A 17,941-nucleotide genomic window follows, 5' to 3' on the forward strand; every position below is an offset into this window, starting at 1 on the left:
ACTATTGTAACTTTTGGTCACTGCTGTAGCTAGCCAGCATGCATCTGGGAAGAAGCAGGCCCACTGCACACCAGCCTAGCACAAACCATGTGCACCACTTAAATCCCACTTAATCCAACAAAATAGAATCTAAGTGGGAGTTAATTAGCAGAGGCCTACTCTAGCCCTTGTGAGCTGGAGTGTATTTCACCTTTACTTGTCAGCTGAACTTGACTGATTTGATGTTCATTAGCTGAAATTTTACATATTCATCAGGCTGGATGGAATACATATTAATGCAGAGGGAGCGTGCTGAAAAAGCAAGACCAAATCCAAAAAGCGAGTAAACTTGTGTGGGAATGTCTGTAAGTGCAGAAGGCTATTCCTTCCCTGAACACAGCTGGAAAGGGCTGCCTGCTGTCACCCTGGGCTGTGGCAGAGCTCTGCAGGGCAGGCACATGCACGCACACCCCCTGCAGCGTGCTGGGACTTGGGCCACAGGCTGGGCACGTTCTCAAAATGTTCTTACCATTTTCTGACAAAACAGGTATTCTGGTCTGTGCTGCTTCTCTGAATGATGATAGAGTGTATCAAAGCAGTAAAATTAACTTGCTTTGAAATTCATGCAGAGAAGGAAGAGGCATTTTTGCTGTGTAGACACAAAACTGCTTCAAAATTATTCACACACATCTAATTAATAGTTTTGTACTACGGATGCGAAGGAATCGGAGCCAGAGCTATCAGCATTATAACATCCTGATTTCACTCATTACAGTTAAAAAGAACATAATTTTACTGTGCAACTTTCCATCCCTGCTTCCCATCCAAAAGTCTTCTTTTATGATGCTGTGTAACGGTGATGGGAGGATGATTTCAGCACAAGTCACTCATCTGTTTTCAATGGATACAGGCAGAGTTAAAATGTACTTTTCCATTTTGAGATGGAGCTGACATTCTTGTTAGTGGACTATTCAGAAACAGCAGAGCATAAACATTCAAAATTGCGTGGATGATATCACTGGCTGATGGAAGACTGTCCTCTGGCCCCTAGTCTGGGGGCATCTTTCCTTTCGCTTGATTTTCAGTTGTTGTGATTCAAGCAAGTGCAGGAGTATTAGCAGGACTGGGTAGTAATTAAGTATGAAGAAAATGTAAAATAATGATTGTTTCTTTTGCCTTCCAACTACAATAATTCTGTTAGACTTTCAAATGCATGTCTGTGACATTGAGGAGTTATGCCCAAGAGCAACTGAATTTTCTGTGCATTGAAACTTTTTAATTATACAAAATGTAGTATCACATTCCATGATGTCAGAGTTACTTTTCTTTCCTTGTTTACTTTTTAAAATCAGAAGATACTTAGCACATCATGAAAGTTGCGGTTTTTGAATGCACAGCAGTAAGATGCCAAACCAAAGATTTTGACAGTACAGTTATTTGAAAGCACATATGTTGATTTCAGTGGGAATTAACACTGCAGCTAAGTATTCTTCCTGGACAGAATCAGAGTCCTGATTGGGGGGGCCTCAGTTGATTGAATTGTGTGGATATCTACATCACATCTATACAGTAGACTCTTGCAGAGAATTACAAGGAACAATCACTCAAATAAAGATGAATTCCTTTTTTGCTTTGAGTAGAAAATATTATGCCTTTCAGACTCATTTCTCCAGCTGTCTTGCCTTCAGGGTTTGCTCTCCCTACATATTTTCAGAGGGTGCCTAAAGGCTTGCATCACAAAATGAAGGCAGAGGACCTACCCCTCTCCTCTTGCCAAGTGCAGTGGTTATAGAACTCACCTGAGATAAAAAACTTCTCCACTGAACAATACTCTGTTATACCCAACTTCCCATGTATCAAGGCTCACAGAGTGGCATGTCTGCCTGCAGCTGCAGAAAGGTGCCTAAGTCAAGAGGCAGGAGAAATTTGTTTTAGGGACTACTGTAGCTGTCCCTGCTCTGATGCAGGGCTTGATGGATTTAGCTACCAGACATGGGTGCCCAAAACAGGAAAAATGCAAATAACAAAAGAAGCTTTACTTTTTATTGAAAATGTAAAAATCATGTGAATCATGTACAATATTTTCTCATAAGGAAAATTTTAGCTGTTTCATAACGTTTCACAAAACTGTAAAACATTTCATTTTTATAAAGACTTTTTCATAAAACAAAGATAAAACTAAAGTAGTATTACAAAGCTATTTTCTAAATCGTCAACAGAGAACTGAAAATGTTTAACAGATTAATTCATACAAGTGGCAGGAGGAAGGACTCTTCCATTTGTAAATCTGCAAGAGGACACACAAAGGTATAGAGGGGCATGGGTTTTTTGTTTCAAAACGTTTAAAATCAAGTGACATGTTAAAACAGTACAGACGTGGATTCATAGGATGGTACAAGTTCTAGGACTGCATTTCTCTACACTACCTCAAACAGTGCAACAGTGATTCAGTGTAAATCTCTACAGTGTTTCATTGATTCAATACTTGTGTTCAAGTATGTGTCCATGAGAATGATCAAAATCTCTACTTAGCTATTTTAATTTTCTTGTTTATAATATGTTATAAGTTACAGTAGATTATCCCCTTCAGTATGTTTCTAAATCAAATGAACTGGTTTCACAATACATTCTGTAATAACCTGTTCAATAATGTTAGCTTAATCACCTCAACATCTGTTGCAAAATACACAAGATCATTCTGACTCTGAATGCCAAAAATATAATAAAATTAAAAAGGGCTTTATTTCCATATACAACAAAACTATTCAGCTAAATTAAAATAGATTCAAGATAACATGACTTTTTTTTTTTGGCAACAGAGAGATGACCCTACTGAAAATAAACATTTAAAATACTAGTTACTATTTTTTAAAAATTCTGATAAATGTATCCAAAATTGTTCATATAAAAATTAATTACGAAAATGCCAGAGTATAAAACAAATTGGCTGTCTAACCACAACAATTAAGGATGTCTGGCAGGCAAAAATAAATTAATTTGATTAAATTATATGTAATCTGATAATATTTGGTCTGAAGAAGCGTGCGTGTGTGTGTGTGTACGTGTGTGTGTGTTTATAAATAAAAAGATTGCAAAGAGCTGAGAGCCAGCCAGCCTGACAGAGGTCAACTCTTTTGTTGCATTTTTTGCGCATAAAAGTCCCTGCACGTCTCACAGCACCGCTGATACCACCTCATGTCTTGACAGAGGTTCTTCTCTCTTATCACTCTGCAGTACACAGGCCACTGGTCTCCCAGGCACTTGAATGTTAAAGCAGCTGTGAAACAACAACAAAAAAATCAAATATGCATTTATTAGTTTTATGTTTATTAGTGAAGAATCAGGTAGCAAAGGTGCAAAGGACACCAGAAGTGTATCTGGGGAAGGAAAAGGAGAATAGATGTAGATATGCAACAAAAGACAGACAAAAAAATCCTCCTGCTGTTGATATTCTCAACATTACATTTTTTTAAGGCCAGCTTAATTTATAAATTGGATTAAGTTGCATTGAAAGTAATTGGTTTAATGTCATGCACCTGTCTCCTCATGACAGAATGAAGCCCATCTTTCTGCCCTATACAGAGGCGAGCTGGGGCTGGGGCCAGGGCTGCATGGAGCAGCTGCTCCAGCTGAAACTGCCCTCAGTCTGAGACGGAAGTTGCCACTGGAAAAACAGGAAGCCTCAGCTTGCGTAATACCAGAATGGGGTTCTCAATGACACCTGTGACACCTGTAAGGGATTTTTTTTTTATCAGAGGCAGGTAGGGAAATGTAGGAATTAAAGCATGGAGACTGCTGCTGGTTTTGTGATCAGCCTTTGCTCAAGAAATGAAGACTTTGTGCCATGTTGTCAACGAATGGAAATTGACCAAAACTACATGACATCTTATAGCATCTTTCTTTGTAACTGAAATAATCTACTAGACCTTTAGTTTTGTCTGGCTTCTTTGTTCAAAGGAACAGAAATATATTTTCTTGCTAGCTTGAACACTACAGATGCCATACTACGAGGCACTCATAAGGTTTGAAGACAGTTAGCAAGTCCCATGGTATGTTTTGTAATGTAAATCCATTTTATCTAGAAAAATGAAACTTACAGTATGGAATCAATGACAGTTGTTATGTTGGCAAATATACGTGTCCAGGCCCAATTATCACATTTTGTGCTTCTCAAATGCACAAATACTGTGCGTTTCTTACCTTCCTGATCTTTTTGTCCCCTCTCCAAGTACATTCAAAATGTTTTTTTCTTTAAATTGTCTTCCAATACATTGGTCTGACTGCATCACTCTCTTTTTAATCACTCCAACACATCTTCCCTCCTCCATGTCAAAGGCACGCTGTTAATCCTTACCTTCAAATCTTTCATGTCTTATCTTCACCCAGTTATTCAGGTTGCTCTGTAAGTAGTCTACGGCAGCTTTCTAACTGTGAGAATCCCTGACTACCAAACTCCTCCTCAAAAACTTTCTAAAATGACAAGACATCACACTAGCCAGAAAAGCTGCTGTTTGGTTTACTCTACCTACTCTGACGGTTGCTGTAACTATTCAATTCTCTCTAGCAGTCATAAACATTCAGATGCAGAAGTCTGACTTCTGTTGTACAAAATAGGCATATATTCACATGTGTTGTCTTTTTTCTTGTGAAGCCCTCTATTAATCCACCCACCTGTTTTGCTTACAAAAGCCTCTTACAGTGCTTATCATAGAAGGACCCTGGTACCAAATTTGGATCTTTGCACATTCAGTTATTCAAGCTGTAGCGCATACATGGAATTAATATGGCAAACCAGTGAAAAATAGGGCACAAGAAACAGACATCACCCAAAAACCATCATAAACACTGAACTGAAAAAGTCAATCTCACAGAAGATTTGAGTTACTTTCCTTTTTTAATAGAAGGGAAAGAGAAACCAAGAGCATATTTATAAAAGAGTAGAGGTGGTGCAATCCGTATCAGCTTCCACTAGCCCTACCCCCAAATCTAGAGCACCTATACTGCATAATAGGAATGGAACTGGAGGCCAAAATGATCAATAGATTCAAGAGCAGCATTGCTTTATGTATTTTGGAGATGTTAATATTTCTACCAGACTGGATTCTGACTTCTGCTGGATGAGATTGACCTGTAGATTACTAATATCAGTGCTACATAATCCATTCTACGAGGACAACATAGCCCAGTCTTTTTTTGTGCACTTTACATTAGGTAAAATTTTAATGAATCTGACACTGTGTTTTTTCTGTGAAACTTTGTGATGTTTACTCTGTGACACAAAGCTGCTTTTACCTCACCAGAGGGAGAGCATCAGTGATGGAGTGATGGCCTCTTGCTTCTGAGAGATCAGTTGTACAAAGAATAGATAAATTACAAAGGGCAACCTTACAACAGTGAAAAAGTAGAGGAGAGGACCCTAAGCAACAGCTGCCATCTCATCCAGCAAACTGAAACAATGACTACTACACAGAAATGTTTAAGGGTTAAAAACTTCAAAGAGAAATACCCTTCACTGACTTAAAGGAAGGATTACGCACAGCCTGCAATGTTAGACTTGCTTTCCATGCAGGAGTAATCTATGTGACAGGAGGGTTTATCTTAACAAGGGCTCTGGCAAATCATCTGGAAAGGGTATGCTGTCTTACAGCAAGCTTTTGAATATTCCTCAGTCATGCTCAAGAAGCAGATGAACGACTTGGGGAACTAATGGTAAGACCATCATCAACAACCCACTAGGAAATAACAATTAACAGAATTAACAGTTCTGTAGTTATTCAGTAACATAATTTCTTGAAGACCAACAAGAGACCTGAGTTCCTCCAGGGACAGCAAATCTCTTCATCTTAGTAATTTTCCTTCATACATCCTAATCCATCACGCACAGATTGTAGACATTTGAACTAAAGACAAGTGGAAGGAGCTATTTGTATTTGAGAAACAAATAAGGGCCTCCTTGACCTCACAGATATCATGAAAACATAGTTTGCAGAGCTTTTAAAGAGAAAACAAGGTATTTTCTTATTGGTAAAAGTGAGTGGGCAAATATATATAAACATACATAATATGTTTATAGTGTGTCTAATATAAACGTATTTTCATGTTGGATGTTTTGTGTCCATAATATCATACAGTCCCATAATACGGTCCTTCCTTGGACAGCAAAACCCTTCGCGATTCTGAGGTACAGTCTCTGATGTACACACTGGAACACTGAGGCAGAGAGATGAGTCTCTGCATAGAATTTACATCTCCTGAGTCCTAGCCCTCTGTTTTTAAACTGGGATCATCATTACTCTATGGAGAGAAAGAACTAAAAAGAGATTTCCAGTGAGAATGTGTCATTTTGACTGCTTACCTAACCTGGGTGATGTTATCGTGTTAACATTAATTTTCTCATTGCAGGGGTGGAGATGACAGGGTCTGTAGGCTGCAGGCTTTTCTGAGGAAAAGCATTCATTGCCATGCCTTCCCGTGATCTTGTGCATGCACTGGATGACTCGGGACTGCATCCCTTTGCCACAGGTAACAGAGCACTGGAACACACAGAAGACACATGTTCATTCGAAAGGTATTTTTGCCTGTAAACATGAAGGTGAAATGCCAGTCCAGGTGAAGTCAGTGGCTGCTCCTTCAGGTGTCAGCATTCCAAGATTTCTGCCTTCCATAATGTTAGCTAAAGGCAAATCAATTTAAAAAGCACAAATACATTGGCAGTATTTATTGAAGGACTGATTCCAGCATCCTGTTGCTGTCAAGGCCCATTTTGTAGAACCTGTGATGAAACTGAAACACAGCAATGTGCCTGACAGGAGCAAGGGCTGTTCTCCTTTATCCATATCCTAATTTACTCTTATTAGAGGTGAAAATGGTGAAACAAAAGAAAATGCTTACAGACACTGACAGTGAGAAGCATTTTTAATTAAGCCATTATTTCTGCCAGTGCAAAAGTGCTTTTTCTACTGAGCAGAGTGTATCCCTCCTGTCTTTGCGTCACATCTTCATGTTTTCACATGTGTCCCACAAACGAAATACACAGCGTGAGTCATGCTGCCTGGCCTTTAATCAACCTTCCCATCTCGTTGCCACAGAGAATGAGGTGAGAAAATAAAAGAGCTGAGCACTGTAACAATGGCAATGTTCTAGTTCTATCACAGTAACAAAATATATTAGAAAGAAAACTTGGGCAGTGCTGTACAGATGCATACAAAACCTATTCCAAAACAACAAAATACATGCTTTCCCGTTTGCTGACTTGTGAACAAAATTTCACAGGGCATGAATTATTTTTGTGTCCACTGACATATGTTCTATTGCTTTAACTACAAATTCATTAAAAAATTTCTATACTGCAATCTGCTCCTACCTGCTAATGATTTTGACTTAAGTACCCACAATTTTAATTAAGTTTTGGAGAAATTTGCTATAGAGGACATCTTCATATATTAATCAATTTCTTGCAATGAATGATATGAGCAGTGGCTGAAAATTTATGCCACTGTCATCCACATAATCCTCCAAATCTTTTTATTCTAAAAAATCTCAGTTACATAAATATTCAGAACACGCTTCCTCAGGAAGCTTCAAGAAGCAGCTGAAAAAATATTGAAATGAGAGAGAAAGACAAGGAGAGGGTGCTATAACAAAAGACGTTTCCCAACCATTCTGTCTCAAGATGGAGAAGTATAGTTTTCTGAAAAGAAAGAATAAATTTTGAGTGTAGGAAACTCTAGAGGGATTTCTACTGTTTAGTTTTGTTATCTATGTGCTTTTGAGTCACGTTTTAAACACTGTTACTTGGAGGAAAGATTTACACATGCCAAATGGGCAATAGAGGGCTTTACCCTAATATGTACATCAAGAGAAGTGAGACTCATGTCTTTTGGACTCATGATACGCCGGGAGAAGTACAAGAGACTAGGATACACACTTGAAGGGTGTTTTCACAAGGGACTGAACAAGGTCCGAAGCACACTTCAGTTGGTAACCACATGAAATCAAACACTGGCATGCTACAGAGGCAGCAAATGGACTTGATTTTGCTTCTGTTCTCAGTGATGTACATCAGGAGTAACTCCATAAAGTCAATAAAGAACTATAATTTCTTGTGAAGTTAATCAGATACAGCCTGCATGAGCCAAGGCATGCAAAGACATTCAATTACGAATACATAATTTTCTATTCAATAGCAACCACAGCTTAATATATGAACAAATATGCTGTTTACAGGAGGGAATCTAGCTAGTACTGAAGTCTTTTCAAAGCAGAAGTATGTCATCAAATTTGAATTTAGTATACTGCTTTTAAATTGCATGAGAAAAAGCATCTCCCTGAATTCTCCGCCTTTTTCCAGTGCAGCTAAAAATAATCTGACTTCCTGCAATGGCCTACATGATGCACACGGTAAACATTTATAATCACACATATATATATACCCAAATTTAATCATCAATAGCAGCCAGAACATTGATCTTAATCTTGGCAAAATTCCATCCGCTTCTTGGATTCCTCTCTCCATAATTTCAGAGAGATTTCTCTTTGGAATATTTTAATGGAATAGCAAGTGAGACAATGGAATAACAAAATTAAAAAAAAATCCCAACAACACAAAAAGCCCCAAAACCTAAGAATGAAGGAAAGATGAAGGTAATACGACAAAGATAATATGATGAAGGTAGTAAGATGAAGATAATCTTTAAAGATTATCACAATGATCTTAATTTAGAGTAATTTTGCACACACTATTGTATTTTTTTTCCCTTCAGTAAAACACTTGCATGCTTATTAACCAAAGTAGAGTATGTGTGAGCTTGTAGTATGTGAGCTTCTTTTATCAGAGGAGGCGGACAGGACAGGCAGGTGGATCTGGTACATAAGATCTCCTAAAAATAATTTATCTGCCCTTAACCTTTGGTTATCCTAAAATGACTAGGTGCAACCTAGCCATATGGAGTACTGGAGGGGAGAATGGGATTTGAAAACACTAGACTTCTGCTGAGAAAATGGACTCCAATGGTTTACCTACTAATTCATAATGCATAACAATTCATGTATGCAGGTGCCTTTGTGGAGGGCGCTCTGGCACCAGTCATATCTTCTCTATATCAAATGAGCTCTGGCCTGAAAGCTTCTCGTGACTGTAACTGAGACAATATGCAACAAGCAGACAGATCTCCCTCTGGACTAATGAATGTTTAGGCCCTGAGTTTCTGTGCAGAATTTGGCAAGATTTTGACATTAAATCTTAATTGGTGAATTACCATCCCTTTAATGACTGAGCTGCTACTGGCCTTTGTGAGATATTTCAAAGAGTGCCATGAAGCATTACAAAGTTGTTTTCTATCCAAAGATGTATATGTCTTGCAAACAATTGATTTTAGTCTTGCATGACCTACTTATTAACATCCTAACTTTAGAGGAAGGAACTGACACTAAAGATGATAAAACAAAATGTCTTAGTTCATATAGGAAATATGTGGCAAAGCAGGAAATGAAATAAGAAAATTGCCTTCTCTTTTATCTTCTTTTCTTCTCACAGAAATGAACTGATTTTTAACTTTGTATTTATTCTCATTTTACAAAACTGAGAACTTAATTTATTAAGTCTTGTAAGATGTTAGGGGGAAAATTGAGGCAGGGCTAACACACTGATTTGCAATCCAAAACTTTCAAAGCCAGCCTGATCAATTTACAAGTAAAAGAGTTTTTTCCAAACCACTAGTGTTTTAAAATCAACCAGGGATCTGATAGTCAAGCTGTGCTGTTGCCTGTTCACACATCAGCAGCAGCAGTGGTGTCTGACTTCAGAATTAAGAATTCTACTGATTGCAAACCAGAAAAAAGTATCTTTTTACCATATCAGTATTATCTCACATTCAAAGTAGTAAGAAATAGTATGAAATAGGGAAAACACACTTCAGGTATGGCATTTAGCAGTGCATTTGCTAGCTACACAGACAAACAGTGAGATTTCTGTTTGTCTCCATGAAGTGGTCTTAAACCTGAATTTGTGCTGCACACACACCAGCCAACTGCTGATATAAACTGAAAGCAGCCACCGAATACTGGAGAATAAAAGGCATCCATAATATTTTTCTTTTTCACTCTGCAAAGGAATGGACTTGGTCCAACTTCACTAGGAGACACCTCATCTTCTGCAAACCAGCTAGATGCAACTCAGAGCAACAATTGCATCTCATTTTACTGCATATGCACATGTACATTCTAGCTGAAGCAGACTCTTCCAAAACTGTCTCCTAAGCTTGCCTCACTTTTGGATTTCTCTCACTGAAAATATTCAACCTGAGGCAAATACCTCTCACTGGATGTGCAGCTGTCACATTTTAGGTAGCACTTGTGGCAGGTAGCTAAAGCTTCTGCACAATTCTGGAATTTCCATGTTTAAAACTGTAACAAAGCTTTCAACTTAACAGCAAACAAAAATAGTTTCACTTTTACATATTTAACAATTATTTTAATAGAAAGCAATCTATCTGTCAAAATGGCTTTTATTTCCCATGATTTTGTATATAAATATATATATAAATACAAAGCTTATATATAAAAAATGTACAGAAAAGGCCCACTCCAAACCAATCTGTAGCAACTGCATCAATTCAGCAGATTTCAGATTAATTTCAACCCACAGCTTTTATTACTAGTGAATAAAGAATACTTTTCTGTAGCTCTTCTTCCCACCCCCTCCACCTCCCAAATGTCACTCTTGCACACGCTACACTTTACTTTTGTGGTGGTTAATTACATTTTATTTCTGACTGTTCAGATGACCTACATTTTAAGGCCATGTAGCTGATTAGCAAAAATTCCCATAGGACAACTGTGTTTGTAGGTTTAGACTAAATGTTCTAATATGCAGCCAGAAGTTTTTTATGTGGCTGTTAATCTGTGCATTTTGGACACAGTCCTAAAGGTACTGTAAAACCATTCAAGCAGCAAGACATGTAAAACATTCCTGTTAAAGATTACAAAAAATTCCTGGATAAATATAGTTAACAGCTATTTTTTTTGAAAGTTTTTCTTTCTTTCAAATAAAATCTACCCACCCTGTTTGAATTTTGTCCTACTTTTGAACTTCTTTTAGACATAATTTCAAGGACAGAAACCTAGGCGTTAAATATAACAATCCTTACACTTGGCATGCACACCCGTTACCCAAGATTCCTTCTTTCTGTTCCCTGCCAAAGATATATATTCTGGAGAGAATACATATTCCCAAGGCCAACAGCTGAGGAAGGTGCTGTAATGCCTTAGCTGCTTCCAGCTGGCCTTCAGAAGAAGTAGGAATTCCTAAATTAAGGGAAAAATTGTCACTGGCAGACAGTAACGGTCAAAATGCATCTTTCTGCCAAGACAACAGGCAATCACTGGAGAGGCTGATACAATCCACAAGAAAAACCCAATCTGTGACAATATTAACAGAATTGACTTGGACAATTTATTTTCAAGAATAAATGGATTGTTCAATAAAAGGTTTTTACAAGTCTAAGTAGCATTCAAAGTGGAGAGCAATGTGCTCATAAGGAAACTCAGTGATGAGTTCTACTGGAAATTATTAGCAAAGCATTCCTAATCATTTATGTATAGGTTCATCAGTTCCAGCATTTAAGCAGTTTCAACCTTTTCATAAAGTGAGTGTGAAACATGGATAGCAAGCAATCAGACTTTAGCAACAGGATTTGTATTTGCTGACATACTTGCAATCTGTTCATATATCTTGTATTTTTATGAAGTTTGCTTTCGAAGGCAGGTAGTAGATAAAGTGGTGCATTTGTTTTCAACAAAGACTTTATACTGAGTTTAGCAATATTCTTAAAGATTACTAAATAAAGCAAATAATCTGCAGTTTATTTAAGAACTTTTTTTTTTTAAATAAAGGCATTTGTGAACAGTGTAACTAATACAAAAAGAGGGACTAATGGATCCAAACATAAGATGGAGTCTGAGTTCTCCCATGCATCATTTCCAGGAAGGTCTTTCTGCCTCTCTCATTTCTGACACACCCAACACCTCAGTATGTGAATGCCAAATTTAAAATTCAGAACTTGTGCTAAGTTTAGCTGAAAAAAATCTGCTGTTGGTCTCTCCTAAGTTTAGCAAGTTTGAGTTGTCCTTATTTGTTTTATTTTCCTTTTCTCCTTTTTTTTTTTTTTTCCCTTCTTTCGCCCCCTCATTTTTCTTTCTAGCTGTTCCTTCTGGAGTAATAATTAGTACTGGATAACTGTTTAAAAGAAATAAGATTTTAAAGTAAGATAGACAGAACCCCAGCTCACCTTTGGCAAGTTGGGCTAGAGATAGGGTTCCAATAAAGGAAACCCTTATCACCTCATTTCAGGAATCTGGACCTACCTTTTCTCTTTTTTCTTTTTTTTCTTTTTTTTTTTTTAAAATCCTTGTTAGCTTCCCATGCAAAACAATGCAGCTGTTTGGTGGATGATGAGAAACTAACTTTGGTAACAAGACAAGAAGCAACTGAAAGTTTACGAGTAAAATTTGGTTGAGGAAAACCACATAGAATTTGGTGTAATATGATTATTAATGACACAACAAAACCCAATTTTTTCTAGAACAGTATATAAAAATCTGTACTTGAGAATACCATGACTCTTTTGCTCCGAATCAATAGTGGGGTTTGATAGGCATCAATCTTAACAGAGTTGTTGAACTCAGCTCAGAAGTAGCAAATTCTTTGTCTGTATTTGAAACACAGGTTCAGTTCCCCAATTTCTTTCTTGGATGAACTAATGAAACACAGTCACTCACTTCATGATTTAAAAATCTTGATTGTCCCAATTAAACTAGTTTGGTTTGTTAGGACAGTTGGACTTACTAGTTCATTTAGGAAGCCCGCTTAGAGAAGTAGTGGTAGGACAAGAATCTCCTCAAGCTCAGGGAAGGCTAATGCTGCAATATACTTCTTATTGGACTAAGCAAGGAATGAGTAGAAGACCCTTGAATTTTTGAAGGGAAAATTTCTTGCCAGGCTAAAGAGTTTTCTAATGTGGCACACAGGATAGATTTGGATCCCTCTGGAACCAGAAAAAGAGCAAAAGGGAAGGGTATTTTTTTCTGGTGGATTCTTCCACCACCTTTATAATGAATTAAAAGCCTTTATCATGAAAATTTTCCTTTCCTCCACAAACAGTAATCTGATTATGATAGTATTATTTTCCAAAAAACCACCAGGATAAAAGTTCCTGAAAACTTCAAAGTGAAGACTAAGCTTCAGCATTAAGCTGCAAAAATACCATGTATGACAACCTGGAACCCTGATCCATAAAAACTATTGCAGCCTCTCATTTCCCCCTGCAAATCAAGGAAGGTATCAGCATTTTCCTCTCATCATTAATGACCTATGTCAAAGAATGGACAAAAACTGTAATACTGTAACAGATACAGGAAGCAATGTTTCTCTGTATGCTCCAGATGTTCTTTCCTTTCACATCATTTTCACTTTTGTATTTGTACTCGCCAGAAGAATGAGATGTTATCCAGAGGCACCTGGACAAGCTGGAGAGGTGGGCCTGTGTGAACCTCATGAGGTTCAACAAGGCCAAGTGCAAGGTCCTGCACCTGGGACGGGGCAACCCCCGGTATCAGTACGGGTTGGGGGATGAAGGGATTGAGAGCAGCCCTGCAGAGAGGAACTTGGGGGTACTGGTAGATGAAAAGCTGGACATGAGCCGGCAATGTGCGCTTGCAGCCCAGAAAGCCAACCGTATCCTGGGCTGCATCAAAAGAAGCGTGGCCAGCAGGTCGAGGGAGGTGATTCTGCCCCTCTACTCTGCTGTGGTGAGACCTCACCTGCAGTACTGCGTCCAGCTCTGGGGCCCTCAGCACAAGAAGGACATGGACCTGTTGGAGCGGGTCCAGAAGAGGGCCACAAAAATGATCCGAGGGCTGCAGCACCTCTCCTGTGAGGCCAGGCTGAGAGAGTTGGGGTTGTTCAGCCTAGAGAAGAGAAGGCTGCGAGGAGACCTTATTGCAGCCTTTCAGTACTAAAAGGGGGCCTACAGGAAGGATGGGGAGAATCTTTTTAATAAGGCCTGTAGTGACAGGACAAGGAATAATGGATTTAAACTAAAGAAGAATAGATTTAGACTAGACATAAGAAAGAAATTTTTTACAGTGAGGGTGGTGAAGCACTGGCACAGGTTGCCCAGAGAGGTGGTCGAGGCCCCATCCCTGGAAACATTCGAGGTCAGGTTGGATGGGGCTCTGAGCACCCTGCTCTAGTTAAAGCTGTCCCTGCTCACTGCAGGGGGGTTGGGCTAGATGACCTCTAAAGGTCCCTTCCAACCCAAAGCACTCTATGATTCTATGAGATATCACTGCATGGTATTTTGGCAGAAGATGACTTTCCATTGATTATAACTATCAAACATGGAAACAAGAATCTGGAAGCAGTTAGATTTGACGACCTCATAATTACCTCTGTCCTTCTGATTAAATTAGTTGGAGTATGTAATTCTGGACTGATGAAAATGAACTCTTAGAAGTATTTGAAATATTAGCCTTTGAGTGTATAATTTAACGTTAGCATATATGACAATGCTGGCTTGCTGCTCTGTAGAAAAGCTTCCAGGGAAAAGCATATTTCATCAGCACAAAAATGTAATTAAAGGATTATGGCATTGCTAATGAAAAGACACTTTGAAGAACCCATTAAGGACATAAAGGAAATGTCATAGCAGGGGAAAAAAAACTCCAAGAAACCCCTTTCTCTTCAAAATTTCTACTATTTTATCTATTTACTTTTCAGAAATAAAAGAAACATGCCAAAAAGCTGTTTTGTACCACATAAAATTAAGTATTTGGCTTTAAATAGCATTATGCTATATAGCACTCTCAAGTTTTTCCAGTAGTAGTGTAAGTAAAAGAAAGAGCTCATTCCTAACAATGACTTTACTGCCATTCACTATATCTACCAAATTTTAAATCATGAAGATCTGAAGTGGTAGCAGGTAACTCAGCTAAAGGGATATGAAAGATACTAAAAAAACCTCATAACAAATTGAGAGTTTATGAGGAAACTGAACCCTAAGGACTTTTTTTTAGCTGAAACACCGTAATCCCACATATGGGTCATTACTTTTGAAATAAAAACCTTAGAAGAGAAACAGAGAAAATGAAGTAGAATAATAACTTACAACTATCAATAAAACTTCCACTGGTTAATTTTTTCTTCAAAATGCCTAAACACATTTTCCACTGGAAGCAAATGGATTTCCAGAAAATTATTCTAGCTGCTTTATTAGTAGGAAAACCATACTGAAGGGTAACACTTTCATTATGTATGATGGGGCCACCCAAAAGCAAGACTGTCCTCAGGGAGCTATCAGAGGGCCAGGAGATAGACAATGTTGACCTGAGTTGTTGTGATCCTGTAATAAACTTACCAAAGAATGATCATTACTTTTGGGTGAACTCTGTTTTATGGCAACATTACTGGAAGTATTTGTGGCAAGATTAGATGAGGAAACTCTGGAGATTAAACATAAATCTATGAACAACAGCCTGAAACAGCACTGGTAAAGCAGAAAAGTGAATCTTTCTTACAGTATTTAAAAATATGTAATATTGCCAGTAATTCTTCAAAACTGGTAAATGAATAATGTTAAGTAGCTATTCTGATTCTCTCTTGCCAGTCAGAAATCAGACTTTAATTTGAAACAATTATTTCAAAAGAATTTTTCAAGAATTAGTTATTACATATATAGAAAAATTTTATTTTTAAAGTCTTTTCAGCTAGTAACTAGTTACAAGCTATTAGAAAACAGTAAAAAATCACACAGATTAAAACAAAATAACAAAAAATAAACAACAATAAATACTTTTTTGACAAGATGAGGACCTCATAGAAGATCACATTTATCACAAGAATGAACACCTGAAGCAGTATTATCTACATTAACTGCATGAAAGATAGGATAAAAAATGCATGCAAGAAAAAGGTTTTCTGTACCACAAAAATCAGTTAGATCCCACAAGAGCAGAAGGATTACATAAATTCTAACAAAACCCAAGTGAACTGGCTAAATGAGTTACACGTTGGCAGATGATATGGTCAGAGATGCTGAAGAAAACATTTCGAAAGAGAGAGAGATGATCTTAGAGATGGAGATACACCAGGCAAAAGAACGCCTACTGGACTGAGTCTCAGCACTAGACTGAGCAATTGGATTTTCCCACGAACATTGACAGCTTTGGAATGGCTTGTCAGCTATCAGAGAAAAATCCAAGCATTATCATGAACAGACCAACAAAATGATCTGCCCAATGTGTATCACTAACCAAAAGCAAGGAAGAGCATTAAGACAGAAATTAGAGTAATGAACGTGTAGCAAAAGCCTATGCTGAGAAGATAAAAAAAGTATGTGGTTCAAAATGTCAGGGGACTGGTGTTCTCCTCCAAACTGTGGGACCAGCCATGAAAAGCCAGACAAACTGCAGCATTTTCCAGTTTGTATACTGAGATAGTCTTACAATGTAGACTCAGGTACATAATCAGTTATTGTAAAGAGACTGGAGGTCCTTATGTAGAATGGGCTGTACATACACAACATATTCATTTCAGTTCAGTGAAATTCTGAGAAGATAAAACAGAAGTTGCTGCTTTTGTTTGTCTTGTCCTCCCCTTTACTGTCCAATGTTACTTCGAATTCCATTAACTCCTTTCTTACCTACTTACTTGTGATATTATGTGACGATATTTTTTGCACATAAATTCAGCATAACTCTTTGGGATGCTGAAATTCTGATGGTCAGTATAGTCCCTATCTTATAAAATTTTGTTGAGAATAATCTTTTTAAACCGAGCCTGATTGAGCAAGAATTGTCAGCACAAGGACACTGAAGGGATGCTCAATGTTAATACTCTTCCTCATTCAGAAGAGTACTCTGGCATACTCATCCTGCTAGTTGGGCTATGATGTTCTGTATTGTAATGGTTGTGTAGTAGAGTGTTAGAGTAAAGATTTCCCTGGTAAATACCATTTTTCTACCTGCTGAATTATGCATCAGCCTTCCAGAAGACTCATTGTTCAAAGATCCCAGCAGCCATCAACAAAAATTGGTAGGCATTTCTGGCAAGTCCTGGATATAGGACATCGCTTCTATTCAGCAATTCCCAAGAATGTTTTTCTTTATTTAAATCTATGTTTATATGCATATGTGTGCATATGTAAGTCCCCTGCAGCAGTAACGCCTGGCCTGGCGCCACCAGAAAAGGTTGGGAATTGCTATTTGGCCTGATCTAGACTGCACTAGAATGGCTTGGAAGACACCGACAGTGACGGGAAGCTGTTACTGATATCCTCTGTGACATATGCCTTTGTAGCTGCATGACACATCTCCTGCTAGCTGTTAACTAACTTGTCTCCTTCTCCTGGCCTTGTCTGCTCCAAGAGATCACAACATCCAGAAGTTGAAAGACAGTACTGAGCAAGCCTCAGCACAAGCAAGTGGGTTCCTGCTGTCTTCTCTGTAGTAAAAACCCTTAACAGTTATTCAAAGGCATCCTACTTGTATTTCTAGCTCTAATAATTATAGCTAAGGTGGGTATTTTTTTCCCTAATTCTAGTTTTCTAGTTTCTGATTCAATTTTTTTATCCTGAAGGTAATCCCCATCTCCTTTTTAAAAGTAAGATCCAGCATCAAAGTTTAATGTTGCAATACAAATGTACCTGTAGGTTTTTCTCTTTGTGAAGACATTCAGTAAATGCCATGATGCCATGATGCCTAACAGTTTAACCAAACTTCCTCCCTGAAGCCATACTTTTGTATTACTCTGCAAAATTTCAAGAAGCCTTTCACCTCATTGGTCTGAAAAAAGCCATTCCAAGAACTTAAAACAGTTGACAGTATCTTGTTTGACCAATCCACTTCTCATGTTGTACTCCATGAGAATGTCATTATGGGCACCCACTTGTTTACTTCTTGAAGGGAA

At 37.9% G+C, this 17,941-nt stretch overlaps 1 protein-coding gene across 1 annotated transcript in view; it reads right to left on the reverse strand.

The window, feature by feature from the left end:
- Positions 1 to 3,104: 3,104 nt before the first annotated feature.
- Positions 3,105 to 17,941, reverse strand: part of ADAMTS19 (ADAM metallopeptidase with thrombospondin type 1 motif 19) — a 156,661-nt gene continuing 141,824 nt past the window's right edge. Inside the window, exons 22-23 of the mRNA XM_075726524.1 lie at positions 6,335 to 6,512; positions 3,105 to 3,256 (exon numbers count right to left, since the gene is read on the reverse strand). Of these exons, the coding sequence (XP_075582639.1) occupies positions 3,105 to 3,256; positions 6,335 to 6,512 (330 nt within the window). The remainder of the gene's footprint in view (positions 3,257 to 6,334; positions 6,513 to 17,941) is intronic.

This window comes from Pelecanus crispus, chromosome Z (genome assembly GCF_030463565.1).
Source record: "Pelecanus crispus isolate bPelCri1 chromosome Z, bPelCri1.pri, whole genome shotgun sequence".
In the NCBI taxonomy this organism is placed as follows: domain Eukaryota; kingdom Metazoa; phylum Chordata; class Aves; order Pelecaniformes; family Pelecanidae; genus Pelecanus; species Pelecanus crispus.